Here is a 21,339-nt window from a genome sequence, read left to right as displayed (position 1 = left end):
AATGGTATGCACATAAATACAGGCAACTTCTGTGCATGTGTCTGATTTTCCATCTGTTAACTTCTTTGAAAACATACTCATAGGTTTGTACCTGAGTGTCAAGAGATGAGCCCTGGCTTCCCTGGTTTCTCAATCTGCTCCTCTAACCACTAGGCTACTTATCCACCAGAAGGTGTCATTTTGCTGAAAGGTAAAGATCTGGAAAAGGGCTGTATTCGGTTATTTTTTTTGCTCAGTGTTTGGATTGAGCAGGCTCAGTATAGCAGTGTTTGGATTGAGCAGGGTCACAGGAAAGGAGGGTCCTAGAAATGAGGTCATGACATCTTTAGGTTGAAGGTTCATCTATTCTACTTTCTGCAAGACAATACCCACCACTCGACTGCTGAGGTGACTAGAAAGGAAACTGTCTCTCTCCATCTCCTCGTTATGAGTCAGTGCCAATTCATGGTTTGAGGAATGGGACAAGAGCTGCAGTGGGAACACTTCTGCTATGGCCCCTGGAATTGCAGTGCGGCCACCTTCTCAATTTTGCTGGAACCTGAACAACTTTAACACTGCTAGAAAATGTCAGTTTTTCTATTGGGACTGGTTAAGATCCATGCTCTATGGGAAGATGTCTTCTTGCTGGTTCTGAGTGAGGAATTCCTGCCATGAGGGGAACTGTTAGACATACCAAGTAGTGGAAAAATGTTTATCCTAATGGCTCTGTTTGAACCTGGGAGTCAATTTCTGACTGCCTGGCTTGTAGCCTGATTATAGGGTGAATGATCATACAGCAAATCCCATGGAGAGTAAAAGCAGGGAAAGTTTACCTCCCTCCATCAGTCTTGTAGCTTTTTACTGACAAGTATCTAAATTTTAGTTCCCCTATACACAAACTTTCAATAGTGGCTTAGGACTATAACTACATGACTGAGGTTCTCTTCCACATCCAGCAAAAATTCTCACCCACAGAGGATTTAGCATCCCACTGGGAAAAGGTCTCAAGTGTCCTTTCCAGCCCGATTTCCTTGTCAGAGTTTGAAGCCAGAGTGAATGGCAACGACACCAGATGTAAGATTATGGTAATCCACCTTCATGAAACCTGCATCTTCGATCATGGCCTTAAACTCTTCCTAAAATGCAAACCATGAAAAGATCAGCAAAGCCTGGCACTTCAAAAGTAGTGCTAAATATGCTGTGCTTTATGTGAAAGGGAGACAGAGCATTCTCATTCCTGCCTTTATCACCCCATCCAGAGTCTGCACTTTACCTGGGTAGGGAAGAGTCGGATGCTTTCTACTAGGTATTGGTAGGACTGCCACTCTCCAGCAATTACCTCACCCAGGACAGGGATAACTTGGAAACTATACAAATCATAGATCCTAACAGAAAAATCAAGAAGCAGTGTTACAAAGACAAATGCCAAGATTGTATGCTTTTATTTCCTAAACAACCTTTGCTATTTCTCTCATTCAGGGTGTCCACCAGCTCCAGAAGTGGTTCTTAAAGCTTATTACATTCTTCTCTAGTATTTGTACAAAACTGAGCCAGCAGGAAAACTTGGCCTGCTACAGCCAGGACAAACCATTGTCCAATATTCTAACCTGGAAATGAGAGGGTTGCTGGCATGGCTGAACTCCAGACACAGAAATCTTCCCCCTGGTTTCAGTACACGGTAGGCCTCCTGCAGTGCCTGTGAAAACGAGAAAAAGAAGAATATCACCCAGGACTTGATAATAATCAGACATACATTTCTTTTTATTTACTTAAGTGGAGAGGATACACATGGAATCTGCAACAAAATCTTACATTTCTCAACAGGAACTGAATGGAAACAAATCTTTACCAAATCGCATAAGCACCCTCCATTTAGGTGAGAAGGTAAATGTGATTATAGGGCAAATTCACAGGTAGTGCAGACTGATTATACTACAGGGAGGAAAAAAGATTTATTTTATTAAAGTAATGTTTTTAACATTAGCACCAGGACCCAAGTCTAACTCAGGCTAGGCCCCTGCAGACATGCATTTCCATCTTCTATCCCATTAGTGGCATCACAGTCCTGATGTGAATCCCACTCATTTTAACTTCAAAGGGTTGGCTGTGTTAGTCTGGTGCAGTAAAAACAACAGGCTGATGGCCCCTTATATACTAAATTTATTGAAGCATTTTAACTGAATATCATGATGGCCTAGCCTTGGAAAAAAAAAAAAAAAAGTAAAAATAGCACAATAACCAACTGGTTATTAAACACAAAATATGGTGGTAAAGTGGTAAAGAAGCAAATTATTTTTTGTATGAATTTAAAGTTAGTTATTTAACAAAATCCAAATATAAATTCACCACCCAAATAAAAATACAAAAGAAAAAAAATTTCCATCTAAAAAATTGCATCCATCACAAGCAAGAAAAAATGCAAACAAGTCTGATAAATCGAAGAGTATATGGACTAAAAAAAAAAAATAATTCCAAAAGAGAATCCAAGAGACCACATACACACCAGAGAGGACGATTCAGGTTTCCCCAAGTCCAAATGACACTCCCAAACGTGTTGAGTGGTCCAAACCTACGGGCTGGTCTGATTTTTTTTTTTTTTTACGTCTTCTTGTGTTCGCCTTTGGAGTGATAAGAAATCTCAAAGTCAAGCACCTACTATACATCACATCATGTTTATATTATTCTCCCAGGACAAGCAGGATGGTAGTCCTCACAGATGGGTGATATCAGTTAGAGCCCTGTCATGGAATACTTTTGTCAGTTTCTAGAACTTTGACTGGCACACTGAGCATGCCACCAACCCTATGGCCACACGGGCTCCCCCTTCAGTCTTTTTTCCACGCAGCAGTTGCCTCGCGGTTTAGGAGCTCTGTGAGAAATTCTCACTTTTCCTCATGGAAAAATGTGAAGTTTATCTTCGTTTTTCACCCTTACCGGGGTCCCCCATTGCACTCCATCTTCTCCGACGCTTGATAAGTGTTTTTCCAGTGTTTTGCGGTCGATTCCCGGCGGCATACCGCTGTGTCCAACGGCCATCGACCGCATGCCACATTTTTTCCAAATGGCGACCAGGTTTAGAAAGTGCCCAGAGTGTCCGAGGACTATGTGCATAACGGACCCGCACAATGTATGTGTTTTGTGCCTTGGGCCTTCCCACGACGTCCGTCGCTGCCCCAGTTGCGCACAAATGACCCCTAAAGGCCGCCACGCTCGACTGGAAAAAATGGAGCATTTTTTTGCCTCAAAACTCTATGCTCCATTGACTCTGGTACAGAGTGCACCGAGCCGAGGAGGCCCATCTACTTTGGAGTCGCCCTGCCAGGAAGAGAGTGGAGCGGGTGACCATCCATCACCGATGTCCACCCATTCGAAGAAATCTGCTTCATCATCCTCGGTGCCTGAGAAGGACTGGACTGAGCACCATGGGAAACACTGCCACCGGCACACACACCGCAGCAGCACAGACTTCCACCGAGCCGCCTGCGAAGAAGGCCCAGAGAGGAGCCCCCATCCTTCTCTGGACCCGGGACCCTGAGGCGTTCCCCACCGATATCGGTGCCGGGTACTGAGCCTTACAGATTCCAGTGGAGACTCCAGTAATGCATAGCCTGCCTCCTACCCCAGGTGCAGTGTTATCCACGCCAGCCTTCAGGGAAGAATTGGACAGACTGGTCTAACAGGCAGTGCTGAATGCCCTCAGAGGCTTCCAATCGCCACCGGCCCCCATACCAGCACCCTCGATGTTCGCACTGCTCCTCAAGCGTTTGGACACCCTCATCGGTGCTCTACCGACTCAACCCATGCCATCGGACACGCTGACACAGAGTCAACCATCGATGCCTCCACAGATCCCAATTCCCATTCCTCCGGCCCAATCCCTGCACAGGACCCGCCGATGCCTGAACCTATTCCAGGGTCATCAAGTTTATCGGTGCCTCATTTACCTTGGTGCCACCAGGCTCAATGCCACCTTTCCCGCCCTCTCTGGTTTGGTGTTTTCCCTCTCTCTGGAGGCCCAGTGGGTGAAGGGGAGACGCCCTATGATCCATGGGAGGATGCATCCTCTGACCATTCCTCACAAGCTTCTGAGGAACTTCTCTCGGAGCCTTCACCCCCAGAAGAAAGGCGTCGTTCTCCTCCGGAAGGCCTCTTCTTTTCCAGCTTTGTCAAGGAGATGTCTGAAACTATCCCATTTCAACTGGTAATGGAGGAAGAAGCTCACCACAAAATGTTGGAGGTCTTACAATTCGTAGATGCTTTAATAAGAAGTAATGGCGATACCAGTGCACGAAGTTCTTCTTGACCTCTTGCACCAACAGTTTACTGTATCTCTGAGTACTGTTGATCTTTGTTATTTTGCCAATAAAAGCTTTAAATACAAAAAAAAAAAAAAAAAAAGCCCCAGGTTTTCAGAAGAGCCAACTGACAGGAAAATTAGTTCTTACCTGTTAATTGTCGTTCCTGTAGTACCAAGGATCAGTCCAGACTGCTGGATTATGTCTCCCTTCCAGCAGATGGAGTCAGAGAGAAAACTGAAAAGCACCACCCATATAACCCGGGGTACCACCTGCGATCCCTCAGTATTATCGATATCAAAGCAGAATGAACTTGCTACAGATAAAATTTTGTGTAATATAAAAACAGCAAATACGCTTTTGCAACCAGTGACTAGATCAAGTTAAAACTAAACTCGCTCCACGAAGAACGGAAAACACTAACCTCTAGGAAGAACAAGATAGTTAGAAAACCTGCACAGCTGACTGGACTCTCCTGCGTACGGGCAGGCGGCTGGACTGATCCTTGGTACTACAGGAACGAAAATTAACAGGTAAGAACTAAATTTTCCTTTCCCTGTACGTACCAGGATCAGTCCAGACTGCTGGGATGTACCCAAGCTGTCCTAAATGGGGTGGGACCTGGAGTGTCCCGTGCGAAGCACACTACCACCAAAAGAATCCACTCTGGGATCCCTTACATCCAACCGGTAATGCTTAGCAAATGTGTGCAAGGATTTCCACGTAGCCGCCCGACAAATCTCTTGTGGCGATACACACTGGGCGTCCGCAACATATGTAGGCAGAAGCAATCGCGTCCTTCAACCATCATGCGATAGTAGTCTTAGAAGCTTGAGCCCCTCTCCTAGGACTGCTCCACAAAACGAAGAGGTGGTCTGACAGACGAAACGGATTAGTAACCTCCAAGTAGCACAACAGGACCCTTCGGACATCCAACCGCCGTAGATCCTTATCCGTATCAGAAAAAGCCGGTAACTCGACGGATTGATTGACATTAAATGCCGATACTACCTTAGGCAAAAAGGAAGGTATGGTACGAATAGAGATACTGGAATCAGAGATACGCAGAAATGGCTCTTGACAGGAGAGGGCTTGAAGCTCGGAAACCCATCTAGCCGAACAGATAGCCACGAGAAAAACTGCCTTAAGTGTCAAATCTTTAAGCGTCGCCCGCTTTAGGGGCTCAAAGGGCGATCCGCAAAGAGACTGAGAACCATGTTTAAACTCCAAGACAGGCAGACTGCCCACACCGGTGGTTTCAAATGCTTGGCCCCCTTCAAGAACCGAATCACATCCGGATGAGCCGCAACAAAAATACCATCAATTCTGCCACAGAGACTGGCCAAGGCCGAGACCTAAACACGAAGCGAACTGTAAGACAACCCCCTTTTGTAACCCAGCTTGCAAAAAAGATAGTAGGTGAACGATAGTGTCCCGTCGAGGGGACAAGCTGCACCCACGGCACCAGGAATCAAAAGCTTTCCAAACCTGGACATAAGTGATGAAGAAGTCTTCCTGGCCCGCAGAAGAGTAGAAACGACTGCATCCGAGTAACCTTTACGTCTTAACCGCCTCCTTTCATAAGCTAGGCCGCTAGACAAAAGCGATCTGCCTGTTCTAAAAATACCGAACCCTGCCGTAGAAGGTTGGTCAGGTGGCTGAAGCGCAGCGGACCGTCCACTGCTAGGTAGACCAGGTCGGCAAACCATGGCCTCAGAGCCCACTCGGGCACCACCAGGACTACTGGACCCCAGTGAGCCTCTATGCGACATAGTACCTTTCCCATCAGAGGCCACGGAGGGAACACAGAGAAGAACGTGTGGCGGCCAAGGGTGAACCAGAGCATCCACCCCTTCGGACCCGTGGTCTCGTCGGCGACTGAAGAAGCGAACCGCCTTGGCGTTCTGATGAGTCACCATCAGGTCCAGATGGGGGGTCCCCCATCGTCTCAATATCATGCCAATCGCTTCCTCCGACAGTTCCCATTCCCCGGGATCCAATTGCTGTCGGTTGAGGAAGTCCACCTGAACGTTATCTATGCCGGCGATGTGAGACGCCGCAATCCGCTCGAGGAGGTGCTCCACCCATCTCATCAGCAGGGCGGCCTCTGACACGGGACGACTTCTGGTGCCTCCTTGCCTGTTTATGTAGGCCACCGCGGTGGCATTGTCAGACAGAACCCGTACCGCCTGGTTGCGCAACATTGGTAAGAAGATTTGTAGAGCTAGTCGAACCGCCCTGGTCTCCAATCTGTTGATGGACCACTGTGCTTGAAACTGAGTCCAAAGACCTTGAGCCGACCTTGACTGGCACACTGCTCCCCAACTGGAGAGGCTGGCATCGGTTGTTACCACCATCCATTGGGGACTCTCGAGACAGACTCCCTTCAATAGGTGATCCGGATTCAGCCACCAGTCTAGGCTGGACCTGGCCAGTTCGATAAGAGGTAAGGAGATCTGGTACTCCTCCGACTTGGGATCCCAACGCGAGAGCAGTGCCCTCTGCAACGGTCTTAAATGTGCCAGGGAGGCATTTGGTACAAATCCCCTCGCAGGAGAGCAGAGTCCCAGGCTCCCCGCAGGTGGCACATCGCGTCCCTTGCGGCATGGGGGAAGGTAAACAGCTGAGGCGCTGACAAAAAACTGCCCCTGAAAGCGCTCCTGGCAGCCGCCGAGAAAATTAAACTGAGCCAAAAACTTCTCTCCGAACGACCGCAACGGCCCGGGCTCACTTTCTTTTTTTTTTTTTAAATATGGCTGAGGAATGGCACCTCTCAGATCAGTCAGGCTTAGGGTAGGGGGAGCAGCTGGACCCCTAGGGCCAGGAACAAAGGAAAAAAACAAAACCTACCTTACAAAAAAATACAAGCTTATTCTCAAGGCAGCAACACATGCAAGCTGTAAGGCAGGCAAACTTAAAGAGCCTCCTATCAGTTTCCTGACAGACTACAACGCACACTTTTTTTTTTTTTAAACTTGATCCATTCAAAGAAAAAAAAGCACTGTGAGAGGAAAGGGAAGAAAATTTATTCTACAAACTTTCCTTAAAGATTTGAAAATTTAAGTGGGAACCGCAGGTTCAAACAGCCTTCATCTGCTGGAGACAGAAGAATACAGATGGGTCACAGAGGGTGCTCATGGGTAATTCCGAGCATCTCATAAGTTTTTCTTCTGTCTCCATCTGCTGGAATGGGGATATAACCCATGGTCTGGACTGATCCGGGTACATACAGGGAACCATAAATTATTTAATATGGTGCAGATTAAATTTCCAGTATAGATCCAATTCCCAATGCCTTAGATTGTAAATCACTTGATCCAATCCACTGTATCTTAGTGTAAAGCAAATCAAGGTATCCTGAGAAAAGATAGTTCAAAGCACAGCCATGTTTCCCTCCCGATGAAGCCAGCAGGTGAAAAAAGCTGTGGAAATAAAGTAAACTAGAATACATGCAAGGACTAATTTGGACACATTAGAACATGTGGAAATCTGAAGCCTCCTCTCTGGTGTGCATAAGTGATCCTCTGTTCTCTATAAAGTTAGAAAAGCCTTGTGTTCCTATACTTTTCAATCTGCTGTACCCGTTTACATTTTCTCTTGATTGACAAATGGATGCAGTCTGTACAGAGAACTCTTTTTTTGTAATTTTTTTTGCTGATAATTTTGTAATAACTATTTGAATTTTGTCATTAAATAACTGATTATATTATATATTTTTTGTATGAATTTAAATGCCATTTTCAACTGTTGCACTAGTCAGTAGGTATCCCCATTCCCTCCAATGCTTAGCAGACCAGCTAAGGCCCCCTCCTCACTGCTTGGTGGATCACCTGTGGCCTTTTCTCACTGACCTGCTTAATGTGCGTCATGTTCCGAATACCAAAAGCAACACTATATACGTCAAACTTGTCAGCAGTGAAGGGCAGCTCTTCAGCATTTCCCACAACCCAGGACAAGCCTGCCAATCAGAACACACAAAAGCAACTAAGAACTGTGGGCCAGGCCTGTAAATCAGAAAATCATAATTCAATCACATACACAATACAAGTGGAAGACTAAACTCACTTCAGGAATCCATACAAGTTTGATGTAAGAACTGTTTTAAGCTATGAATTTTATTTTTTTTTTAATTTTAAGAAAACATCCTGCTAGCTGGTCTGCAAACTCCGTGGTAGGGCTAGGTTCTGCTATGAGAGAGAAAAGGGCAAAGCCCCGGGTCCTCAGGGCAGTACTGCAGAGGGAGAAAGTTCCAGCCATCACTCAAGGGTACACTACTAGGTCCCAGAAGGAGTAACATCCTTGGCTTTTGAGTGTTGCCACGATAGCTGGGCTAGATGAGAGAGGGATAAGAAAAAAGATACACTCTTGAGTACTGGTAAATAGAGGTCCAATCTCACCATGGGCTAGTGCACTGAGCTGAGAACCCAAAAGAAGAGAAAAGTTGATAGGCCAAAACAGTCTCACAAACTAACTAAGCTTCTTTCCTGTGGATCCATTGTTGGATAGGCACAAGCAGGTGTAACAATGTCTCAGTTCTACTCTTAACTCCCACTCAGTGTTAACTCCTTAGTCACGTGAAGGGTCCTAGTAAGCCTACACCCATGTGAGCTTCTACACTGCCCACCAACTGAATACTTCCTCTTCATCTGGGCAAGCCAATCCACACCAGTGGGTTGTGCACCCAACTAGCAGATGGAGTCAGAATGACTGATGTCACCCTCAGCTCAGACAGTAGCCAGCCAGTATTTCTCCATCTCCAGCAGATAGTGGACACGCATTCTTGCTTGTGGACTGTGGCCTGCCAGGACTGAACATGCCATTGTGTCCACCTGTGGGGACAGCATTATCTCCCTCCCTCAGTTGAGAGTTTGGAAAAAATTCTGGAAAATACAGGAAATAAGTTCAGGACAGGAGTGGTATGAAGGCTGTTGCCCTAGCCCTCCTGACAGAGGAAGAGCTCTGGTAGGGTAAGGAGGCCTTGGGCTCATCTTTGCTACATAGCTCTGTCTGGTCCTTCTCTTCCCTCTGCTCCCTGCTGTTCTTGCTGTTGTGGGCCAGTTCAGTTTTTCAACACGGCTGTCTGGGAGAATTAAAAAAAAACAAAAACAAAAAACACGCGCATTGGGCAGCACTGAGATCTGGTGCAGATATGCAGCTTACAGGGCTGATCAGGAGCAAGAGAGACAGCTGTAATCATGGCTGCATTGAGCTGCGCAGTCAGAAAGTGCTGTGGGGTTATTTTTTTGAGCCGGCTGGGTGGTCAGCGCGGCAGTGCAAGGAACACGTAGCAGGTGCCATTTTGGCTGTTTGCAGGAGCTGCTGAGACATGCGGTCAGAGGTATTTGCTCAGCTCTATCAGGGGAGAGAGACAGTGAGACTGTCGGGGGAGCTGCGTGGGAAGAAGCTCCACATCTGCTCTGCCTGCTATATGAAGGTCCTTAGTCCCAGGAGGTCCCTCAATGTTTGCCAGGAATGTGTAGAGACCCAGGGAGATGTGTCAGGGGAACTGTCCCTGCAGGGGACCTTCCTGGAAGGACACTAGGGATCACTCGCTTCAGAGGTCTCTTCTTGGGTCCTAGGAAATGTTCCAAGGTGTCCTTGTCCCCTCTCAGAAGAGGGAAGAAGGGGACAGACTGAAGGAAGTGAAGACTGGAATCCTTCAGGAGACTCAGGATCTTCTGTGGGGGATCCAGACGAGCCTTTCTTGGAAAAAGGGGAAATTTCCCCAGATGCTGAGCCTCAGAACGACGTTTCAGCTTTTTTACTGGGATGAGATGTCAGGTTTAATATTTCAGACCTTGAAGGCCCTTGGTTGTGAGGAGACCTTGCCAGCAACAGCTAAGGATCTGAAGAACCACTCTATCATGGTTAGCTTGCACAAGGCATCCTGATCTTTTCCTCTGCATGAGGCTGACCAGGAGCTGATAGATTTGGAATGGAGCGTATCCGAGGCTAATTTTAAAAGAGGTTGCTCTTTATCAGGATTGTATCCTATGGATCCTAAAGCTAAAGAACAGCTCGTTTCCCCAAAGTGGTCAGTGTGGTGTGCGCAGTGTCGAAACGGACCATCATTCCAGTAGGAGATGCAGCTTTAAATGATGTACAAGATAGTAAGATAAAGGCAATTTTGAAACAGATCTTTGAAGAAATGGCCATGAATCTCCACTTGCTGTTGTATGGTAGCAAAGGCTGGGTTACAGTTGGCCCAGGAAGCTCTGTGAGAGAATAGTCCATACCTGGAACCAGGAGCTGCCTTCCTGGCAGATGCAGGTTATGATTTAGCATGTACGGTGGCTCTTGGGGTGGCTTTGGTGAATGCAGCCCAAAGACTCCCAATGAAGTTTTGAGAGTCCATCCTCTGGTTCTGGAAGTAGGCGGGCGCCTGTCAATTTTATCGGAGGCAGACCCATATCACTTCCTACCAGTGGGTTTTGGAAGTGGTGCACGACGGGTACACTTTAGAACTTATCCATCCTATGACACTTATGGTTTTTTTTCCTTGCAACTCCATGGAAAAAGAGGTCAGCAATCCAGTCCACTTTGCATCAGCTTGGAAATTCACTCCTCAGTAAGAGACTTTTCCCGCTTTTGTATCGAAACGCACTCCCAGAACTCCAAACTCTGAGAAGGAACAAGATGACTCTTGGAGAAACTGACTATCCAGCCCAAAGATTGCAGGCCCCAGAGAACCAGATCTACTGCCCTGCACACAGTTTCCAACTTCGCCCTGATCAGCCAGTCGTCCAAGATACGGATGGGACCAGAATGCCCTCCCTCCAGAGAGCCATCATGACAACCATCAATTTGATAAAGGTCCGAGGCACGATCGCTAGACCAAAGGGAAGAGTGCAGAACTGAAAGTGTTCCCCTAGAATCATGAACCGAAGATAATGATCCAAGCGAATTCCTATATGTAAATATGCCTCTGTTAAGTCCAGGGATGCCAAGAACTCTTCCAAGTGGATCGCCACGATCACAAAGCATAGAGTTTCCATCTGGAACGAAGGAACTTTCAGAGCCTTGTTCACCTTCTTTAAATCGAGAATTGGACAGGACATATCCTCTTTTGGGAACAATGAAGTAGATGGAATAGCGACCTGTTCCTTGCTCTTCCAGAGGAATCAGGATGATAGCTCCCAACTGGCGTAGGCAAGAAGCAGCGTCTCTTACTGCCATTCTCTTTTCCTGGTAAGAACATGGGGAAATCAAGAAGCTGTCTTTTAGCAGCCGAGCAAATTCTAAAGCGTAACCAAGTTTTATCACACTTAGGACCCACTGGTCGGATGTGATCTTGGTCCACTCCTCGTAAAATAAACCCAACCGTTCACCTATCACTGGGACCGATGGGTGGACCAGCCTGGCATCATTGGGAAGATTTGGCACCACCCACTTCCCTGGGAGGAGCCATCTCTACAGGATCAAAGGGCTCAAAATGACTGACTCCAGGACTGTTGTCTGCTCGAGAACTGCCTCTGAGTGGTTCCCGAAGGCCTGGATGCCTGAAACCTGCAATTCTCCCCTTGAAGCGAGAGCGAGAAGGAAGGGACCCTTTCCCCTTTGGCTTATCTTCTGGCAACTTATGAACTTTAATTCTCCCCTAAGGACTTTATCATCTCTTCCAGGTCTTTACTAAACAGTAACTTCCCCTTAAAAAAGGCAAGGAACCCAACTGGGACTTGGAGGAAGCAGTCGACCAATTCCTCAGTCAGAGAAGCCTTTGAGCCAACACTGCCAACCATCATGGTCCTGGAAGAAGTTCTGAGAAGATCATACAGTGCATCCTCATTGTAAGCCACCACGGCTTTCAACCATTCTGCTTGAAGACACTCAGAATCAAATAAAGATTTATCCATCTGTAACTGCTGCACCCAATGCAGTCCCGCTCTCAGCATAAAACTGCTGCACATAGCGTCTCTGGCTTCAAGAGCAGACACCTCGAAAGATCTTTCTGATGGTTCCTGTCCTGTAGATCTTTCAGAGCTGCAGCACCTGTAACTGGAATGGTAATTTTCTTGGTAATTGCTGAGAGAGGCATCCACCTTGGGGACCTTGAGAAGATCCAGCGCATCTTCAGGTAATGGATATAACCTATCCATAGCCCTGCTGACTTTCAGACCTGTGTCCGGGATATCCCATTCCCTAAAGAGAATAGTGCTGACAGACATGTGGAAGGGAAAGGATCTAGCCAGACCCTGGAGGCCAACTATGGCCGGGTCCACCGCTCCCAAATTGGAATCTTCCCAGAGGACCTCAATGCCCAGCTCCTCCAGAACTACGGGAATGAGAGGAAACAAGTCGTCCTTGTGAAACAAAAACAGACCACTTTGGGATTATCCCCTTCAGCCGCCGTACTTTGAGGGGATGTCCGATCCAGATCTTGGTCCACCACAGCAGGAGCAGGATCTTGAGGACCCAGCTCCTTGTGATCCTCCTTGTCAGGAATAAGATGCTGACAGCTGAGACGTGGCTCCCAAAGAGCCGCCTGACCCTCATGGCCCCCAGATCGGCCCTGGACCTCCTGGGCTGCTTTACTGGAGGCTCCCTCACCGATTTCCTATGAGCCGATTTATGTGCCTTATAGGCCTTGTGCAACAGAAGCACAAAATCCGAAGAGGAGGAGGATGATGCATCTGAGATTTCCCCCCCTCCCCCAGTCCTCCTCACTCCCTACAGGAGCCCCAGCAGGGTCAAGACATTCCACCACCCCCCCCCCCCCGGAGACAAAGGGGGAAAATCCCTGCCCCACTCCACAGATCACTGAGTGAGAATGGCCACCATTGTCACTCAGCAGGAACAGGTCTTCTGCAAGCTGCCGCACTGATCTGAGCCTCACAGCATCAGAGCGATCCATCGAGCCCCCCCCCCGAAGGTCCCTCCCCTCTGGGGAGGCAACTGACACAGAGGCCATCATGGGAGAGATATGCCCTTCTGTTCCCGCAGGCCGAACAGGCCACTCCACACGGCATCGCAGAAGCTGAGCCGGGGTGGGGCGAAAAAACTGCGCTGGGCAGACAGGGGAGCAAGGCGCTGGAACTGGAAAGGCAGGAACCAAAAGAATGGTCAGTCATTCTGGAGTGGGAGCCATGCTGTCCCACAGCCGCTCCCAGCTGCACTTATGACTTCTTGTGGCTTTTATTTTTTTTTTAAAGAAAAACCTTAGACACAAACAAAAGAAAGCACAAAAGTTAAAGCAATTCCCCGAGGATGGCTTGAGGCTCCGCTGGTCCCTCAGGGCGAGTGACCTGGATCCTACGGGTATCAGTCCTGTCCAGCCAGAAGGGTAAGTGAGCTGAAAAAGGGCCTCCGACCCCCCCTGCTCGTCTGCCTTGTTGACCGGAGAGGATGGTCCCACCAGAACCTAATGACCCTACGGGAGGGCTAGCTGCTATAGATTTTGTTCTTCCTTTGCTGTATGAGTTTTTTTTTTTTTTTTTTTTTTTTTTTACAACAAGACAGACTGCAGGCTTTGCACATCCACCATCTGCTGGAGACAAATACTGAGAGACTGCAGGTGGCTCCTCGGCTTATGTGGCAGTTTCAGTAAAATTCTGTCCTCATCTGCTGGAGGGGAGGCAAAACCCAGAAATCTGGACTGATCTGGGAACGTACAGAGAAAGCTTATTTAATTAATCCCTTAAACTCTCCCTCCGACCACTATGACGAGTTGCATGTTCTTTGCTAGAATGAAAAAAACAAAAACCCACACATCTGCAATTGTTAGCTTGAGAGTCCCCATTTGCCTGCAGTCTGTTTCTGCATCCACTAAAAATGGAATGATAGCCAGGGCTTGAAAAATCCACTCATCTATTAGTCACTGGGTATGTGGGTTTTCAAGGCTGACAAGTGGGGGGCAGGGGAGGGGAAGAGGAGCTTTACATCTCAGAGCAGCCAACCTCCTCTCATCCCTCTCCCACAATCCTCTCACCCACTCTTCCCTTCACTCCCTACTTTTCACCTCATCCTACCTCCAACAGAATTTCACCCTGTCCTTATTCCCTCAACTCCCCCTCCCATACAACAGAAGGAGCCCATCTGTGCTGCTTCTGGCACCCCTACCAGCACTGCTAGTACAAAGTTAATTTGAAGTTACTGTGTTTCAAACTTCTACACCAGCTCTTTCTATTGAGCAGTATGAGGACTGCTCACCATGAGTGATTGATGCATACCATCTCATACAAGCAGAGCCAGGAATGGGCTACCACTGCTCCAGTAGGGATAGGTTAGCTGGGACAGAAGGAGGTTGAGGCAAGGAAAGAAAGAAAAGCTGCTAGCGGAGAAATCCCAGCAAGTTATTTTTTGTCCAGTGAATGGAAGCCCCCAGTATATTTCTTCACCTTCCGTATAGCCGAGGTGCTGTGCTTTCTTCTCCCCAATGGCCATCATCTTTTGATTGACGTCACATATCACAACATGAGAACCGCCTAACAAGTCCTGTCTTGTCTTCTGGTAACTCTTAGAGACTTCCAACCATGACAAATTCTGGTAGGATTTCAGATCTCTACGCAATTGAACCTCCCGCTGAGAATGTATATAATCAAGAAAAAGGAAGGCAATGTCACCTGGATTGAAAAAAGAGAAAGCAAATAAAAATGTCAGCACACAAGAGTTGAAGAGTATGAGGAATCTGCTTCTCCCACTTTATCCACTGCCAAATACCTCCAGAAACCAACCAGATTCATTCTGGCAGGTTGGTGGTGGCTGGGATATCATCCACCAAGGGACATATAAAGGAAGAATGATGTAGTACTATTGCATGCCATGAGGTAGCTAGGATGCTACAGCTCCCCAGACCCCACCAGGTTGATGCTGGCAGGTTTGTAGTGGTCAGGAACCATCCAGCAAGGCCATGGGAAACTAAGTAGGGGGGGGGAGGGGGCTGAGTGTAAAGGATGACAGAAAAATACCATCTGGCCCATCCAGTCTGCTCAAATTGCTAAGGATACATCCCAGCTGCCAGATACAGAATAACCTCTGCAAGACTCTCCTTATCCAGGATCGCTGTTTTTGCCTTCCATGCCTTCTACTCAGGATGCTAGAGAACCAAAAAGCTTAAAAAAAAAAAATGAAGGGCCAATCCGTTTAACCCATCCTGCAAAACTTCCAAAACGAGTGGGATCTTAACTGAAGGAAGAACACCTCAAACACTTGCCAAACCCACACATAGCCTAAGGAAGTGGAGAACTTTCAAGCTCGTAACAAGGTGGCAATCACCGCAGAATATCCATGCTTCAACAAGCGAGCCCTCTCAAGGGCCAGACCGTAAGACAAAACCAAGTCAGATCTTCGTTAAGGCCAGGCCCCTGCTGCAATAGACTCCTGTACGGCAAAAGACAAAAGAGGTTTCTACCATGAGTCTTAGCAGATCTACATACCATGGTCTTCTGAGCCAATCCGGTGCCACCAGGAGTACTATCCCCCTGTGGCCTTCGATCCTTCCCCCATGGCCCAAACATGGGCCATGGGGGAAAAGCATACAGCAGCTTGTCTTCTGGCCAGACCTGCAGGAGAGCATAGATACCCAAGGTCTTTGGATCTCTCCTGGAACTGAAGAATCAAGGAACTTTTCACATGGCAAGAAGAAGTTGCCAGCAGGTCTATAAACGGAAGGCCCCAGTGAGCCACTATCAGCTGGAACACCTCATCTGACAATACCCATTCTCCTGGGTCCAAACTCTCCCTGCTGAGAAAGTTTGCTTTTACATTGTCTTTTCCTGCAACATGCAATGCCGAAATCACCTGAAGATGCATTTCCACCTATTCCATAAGTTGGTTTATCTCCTGCGATACTTGTTTGCTCTTGGTGCCTCCCTGCTGACTGATGTAAGCCACTGTCCTTGGGTTGTCAGACATTATTTGGACTGCTCGACCTTGCAGTCTCTTGCTGAATTGCAAGCATGCGAGCCAATAGATATTCCAGAGAGACTCCTCTATATCCCAGTATCCTTGCGCAGTTAGTTCCTGATAGTGAGCTTCCCAACCTTGGAGGATCACATCTGTCATGAGTACCAACCAGTCAGGCAATTTCATGGAAACTCCTTTTTGCAGATTCGCTTGCAACCAGCACTGGAGGTGAGAGTAGACTTCCATTGGTAGGTAGAACCGAACTGAATAGTCCCGAGACTACGGGTTCCAATGAGACAGCAGGGAGCGTTGACGTTGATGCATATGCGCCCTCACCCATGGCACCACTTCCAGGGTTGCTGCCATCAACCTGAGTACCTGTAGATAGGACCACACTGTTGGACATATAGTGCTTACCAAGAGACACACTCGAGACATCAATTTTTGAATACGAGCTTCCACAGAAAAGCTTTGCCCTACATTGTATTGAATCACATACCCAGATGCTGCAACAACTGAGATGGCTGAAGACTGCTCTTAGCTAGGTTTGAGTGTTTTACATATAGTCATTCCATGTGAAAAGCACTAGTTCACAACAGTGTACTTGGTTGGTACTCAAACATAAGATGAATTACAAAGGTATTCATCTGTGCATGCCTAAGGTAAACATACTAAACTAAGGGGGTACTTCATAGGAAGACACATAAGACATAATATGTTATCGTGGCCAGATAAAAGGGGGATTTGAGAGAAAAGGGGGTATAGTTAGACAAAATTTTGGATATCTGAGTCCAGGTGAATTGGCTGAATCAGCCAAACCATAAACAATAGGGAATAGCCATATTTTCTGATCTTTCTTAAAAATTATTTTTTTTTTTATCTGGTATTGTTCACAGACTTTCTGGCATTGAGTTCCAAAGCTTTGGGCAAGCAATTGAAATCGCTCAATCTCTAGTTTGAGTTAGATGAGAATTTATGGTTGGTATTTCTAGGCGGCCTTTATTCTGAGAGATAAGAGGTTGTGTGGGAATATGTGGTTTAATGATTTTTTTTTTTTTTTTTTAAGAGGAATAAAGAATTGCAAATAGTATAAAGAAAAAAGTTAATACCAAGTTCTGTACATAATTTGCACAAAAGCAGCATGTATATATCGAATAGGGTTGCTGATAGCGCTGAACCTTGCAGCACACTTATTGCGCATTGGAATGTATCAGATATGTGAATGTCAAGTTTTACATGGAGAGATAAGGAATAAGAACCATCTTAGTACATTTCCATCAATCCTGATGTTTCTCAACTGGTGACATAGAACATTGTGATCAGTGTTGAAGGCTGCTAAGTTAATTAGCACCAGGCAGTATGATTCATTAGAGTCAAAGCCTCGCAGAATAGGGTCAGTTATGGATTGTAGAAGAGTTTGTATATAAATTATTAAATATTTGAATGAAATTGTAATGAGAATTTGCACTGTATAATTATATCATTGTGTATTTCATGTTCATTGATGAAATTTGATTTTATATGTGAGTGTATGTGTGACAGATGAGTGTGTTAGATAGATTTTAATGTTAGACAGGTTAATGAAATATAAAGAATAAATGAATTTAATTACTGTATAGGTCCTCTTCTTGTGTATATTTAGTGTTTTAATTATGGGGCATATGTCCTACAGTAAGGGCAAGGTTGACAAGTGTGATTGTAGCAGTTATTAATTAGGTTTACTCATTTCATCAAGGAGGCAGGAATCAGGTCAAGGGGGTGAGTAGCTGATTTTAGTTATTTTGCTTATTTCCAGCTTTGAGATTATGTCAAAGGATGACCATATACTCAGTTTCTTAACTATGGAAAATGGATTATGAGGTTGTTTCTGTATTCTGTTCTGTGTCCCACATACATGTCCAACATTTGGCCTCTGACATGTATTTTGTCTTTTCTGGATATGTTTGCGATGCTTCTCATTCCAATAAAAATCTTTTGAAATAAAAAAAAAAAAAAAAAGGATGACCATATATCATTTGTAATTACCGTATTTGCTGGCGTATAGGACGCACCCCCTTTTGTCTACACATTAAGGAAAAAATAATTTTCTAACTTGGCCGGTGCAAGCCCCTTTTGCCCAGCACCAGCCAAGCTAGAAAATTATTTTTTCCTTAAAATTGTGTAGACAATCAAAATTCCCTGTCTTGTGCATCATTCTCTGGTGCTGGGCAAAAGGGGCTTGCTGTGCTTTGGCAAACCCCTTTTGCCCGGTACCAGCTAAATCGAGCGGCGCACCCTCACTCCCCACTGCGTCACTTCCTCCCCGCCCCCCCCCGGGATGCTGTTAGTAATTTTGATTATACTAAAAGCGTCTGGAGGGGGGGGGGAAGTGACGCATTGGGGAGCGAGGGCGTGCCGCCTGATTGCCTGAGAAAGCGGAGAGGAACAATCCGGTTGCTTATTTTTCTAAGTGGCTTTCTAAGCAGCCTGTTAAAATTGATCATGCTCATAGAGCCCTAGCACCAGTGCAGGGTAATCGCCCATGCGATGTGATTATTCAGCTGCACAATTTTACTGATTATACTAACAGCGTCCGGGGGGGGGGGGGGGGGGGGGGGGGGGGAAAGAGTGACGTGCTAGCGTCAGGGAGTGAGGGTGCACCGCCTGATTGGCCGGTGCTGGGCAAGCCTCCTTTGCACTGGCCAATCGGGCGGCACACCCTCACATTACTCCCCCCCCCCCCCCCCACCGGACGTTGTTAATTTTGATTACCGGCGCATAGGACGCACTCCATATTTTTCCCCAATTTTGAGGGGAAAAAATTGCGTCCCATATGCCGGCAAATACGGTAAGTCATCCAAAGTGTGAGGGGCGTAGGTAAAGGTGATTTGTTGGTTCAACCTCTGGATTTTTTCAGTTAGAGCTGTAGCGTAGTGAATATCTTATTTGAAGTGAGGAGGGGTCTTTAATCAGACTCTTGGCTGTCTCGAATAGACGTTTTGAGTTGAAAATTACTTCATGTATTTGTTTTGCATAATAGTCTTGATTTATTCGTAAGGGTTCAGTACGGAGACAAATCTTCTCGGATTTGTCAGAAGGGTTTTTCTACCAAAGTCTTTCAAGCTTTTTTAGGTTCACCACCCAACCGAGCTCCTGTAACAGAAGATGACCTTGCGGGTCACCAGACTGCTCTTTTCCAGAGACTTGGCCCAAATCAATCAGTCTAAATACAGATGTTCTTGAATCCCATATTTTCTCAGTTCTGCTGCCACCACCACAATCTTGGAAAAAGTTCTGGGAGGGGTGGCTAGACCAAAAGGCAGTGCCCAAAACTGATAATGGCACCCCAATACCACAAAACACAAACACTGAAGCTCCAATCAGATAGGAATATGGAGGTTCGCCTTGAACAAATCCAAGGAGGTCAGAAATTCCCCCAACTGCACAGCCATTATCACTGAGCACAATGTTTCCATGTGAAAATGAGTCACCCACAAATGACAGATTCAGGATGGGACGAAAGGAGCCCTCCCTCCTTGGGCACAACAAAATAAGTGGAAGGCCACCTGTATTTTCTTGACACGTGGGTACTGGAACCACAGCCCTCAGACTGAAGAGCCTTGACAGTGTACACTCCACCGCCTGCTTCTTCTGCAGGGAGTGGCAGGAAGATACCATGAACATGTCCTGAGGAACACAAATTCCAGTGCATATCCCTTCTTGTATCACTTTCAGGACCCACTGATTCAATGTGATCGCGACCCACCTCTGATAAAAGAGGTGTGCCCACTCCCAGAAACAGGATATGGTGGTCAGCAAACCTTCATTGGGAGGGTTGGGAGGCTACAGTATCCGAGCCCCTGCCTCGCCTGGGCTGTCTGGGACGAAAGGACTGAGACCTGCCAAAAGGCTGACTCCTCTGAAAGGTCATCCCTCTGTAGGATCAAAAACACTTGGAACCTCCGGACAGCCCCCTCTTACCAAAAGGGCACGGCAACTGCAGAACTGGAGATTCACCCCACTTACTGGCCAGCTTCTCCAACTCGCTCCCAAACAAAAGCAAGCCTTAAAAGACAATTTCATAATGTTAGCCTTGGAGGTCGCATTGGCCAACCAATTCCTCAGCCATAAATGGCATCTGGCTGCTGTTACCGAAGCCACTCCTCTGGCAGAGGTACAGACCAAATCAGTCAAATCTGCTAAGAAGGTGGCAGCGGGTTCCATAACTGCCCTGGAAGTCACTCCAGAGTGAGAAGCAAACAAGAACGAGCCACCAGGAAACAATAGGAAGCTATCTGCAAAGTCATTGCCACTGCTTCAAATGCTTAAGGATGGCCTCAATCCTTCTACCATACACATCCTTCAAGGCTGCTCCTCCCTCCATGGGGATAGGGGTCCGTTTAGAGATGCACAGACAAGCGCATCCACTCTGGCCACTGGATCCAGGGGGTACAAGCCTTCCAAGGTCCAACCCCCTTTAAAGTTAGCCTCTGGGGCACCCCATTCAAAATCAATCAATTCTTGAATGCCCTCCATAACCAGGAAAAAAAAAGCAAGAGGCTTTATGCAAAGAAACCAAAAATGGGATTTTCTTTTGCTCAGACAAGGAATCTGCTCAAGGAACTCCCAGCATTTTCAATGTCTAGGAAATCAGGGCTGGCAATTCATCTCTATGAAAGAGCCGCAACATAGTCCTATATGGATCTAATCCCGGAGGAATTTCCCCATTCTCCGGAGTCAGGATCTGCCTCATCAGTGCCCTCCAGATTCCTGTCAGGAATACCTGCAGCTTGAAGAGTTCTTCAGCACTTAAATATAGTACCAGAAGGGGGAGAGACCACTGCCTGAGAAACTGACTTGACAGAATCAGAAGGGGCTGAGGACTGTGCCTAAAGAAAGGATTGCAATCCCTGAAAAAAATTCTACCCAAGAAAAGGCAGAAGGATCCATGCCAAAGCTAGGAGGGAATTGGGCGGTGCCCACTGAGCTGCTGTCCCCTGCTGACAAACCAGTCAAGGGAGTTCCAAATATCAGGTATTTCTCCTGACACATCTTTACCCATTACCTCTTCAGGCTGTATATATATACATACATACACACACACACACATATACACACACACATATGTATACACTATACACACAGGATAAGTGCTCGTCCAAGCCAGACACCGCTCACCCTGGATACCCAAGCTGACTCAACTAAGCGTCCAAAACCTGGAAGCATAGACACACCACTGAATCAA

The 21,339-nt window shown here is 46.7% G+C and overlaps 1 protein-coding gene across 3 annotated transcripts in view; it reads right to left on the bottom strand.

Annotated features, from left to right (window-relative positions):
• Positions 1-222: 222 nt before the first annotated feature.
• COQ5 (coenzyme Q5, methyltransferase) overlaps positions 223-21,339 on the bottom strand; it is a 39,063-nt gene continuing 17,946 nt past the window's right edge. For all 3 annotated transcript variants that reach the window (XM_029619097.1, XM_029619096.1, XM_029619098.1), the window contains 5 exons: positions 14,609-14,833; positions 8,126-8,232; positions 1,587-1,675; positions 1,253-1,364; positions 223-1,115 (listed from right to left, as the gene is read on the bottom strand). In XM_029619097.1, coding sequence (XP_029474957.1) covers positions 1,014-1,115; positions 1,253-1,364; positions 1,587-1,675; positions 8,126-8,232; positions 14,609-14,833 — 635 coding nt within the window. In that variant the 3' untranslated portion in view covers positions 223-1,013. The remainder of the gene's footprint in view (positions 1,116-1,252; positions 1,365-1,586; positions 1,676-8,125; positions 8,233-14,608; positions 14,834-21,339) is intronic.

This window comes from Rhinatrema bivittatum, chromosome 11 (genome assembly GCF_901001135.1).
Source record: "Rhinatrema bivittatum chromosome 11, aRhiBiv1.1, whole genome shotgun sequence".
Lineage (NCBI taxonomy): Eukaryota > Metazoa > Chordata > Amphibia > Gymnophiona > Rhinatrematidae > Rhinatrema > Rhinatrema bivittatum.
The sequence above is the reverse complement of the archived record's forward strand: the minus strand, read 5'-3'. Positions and strand labels throughout refer to the sequence as shown.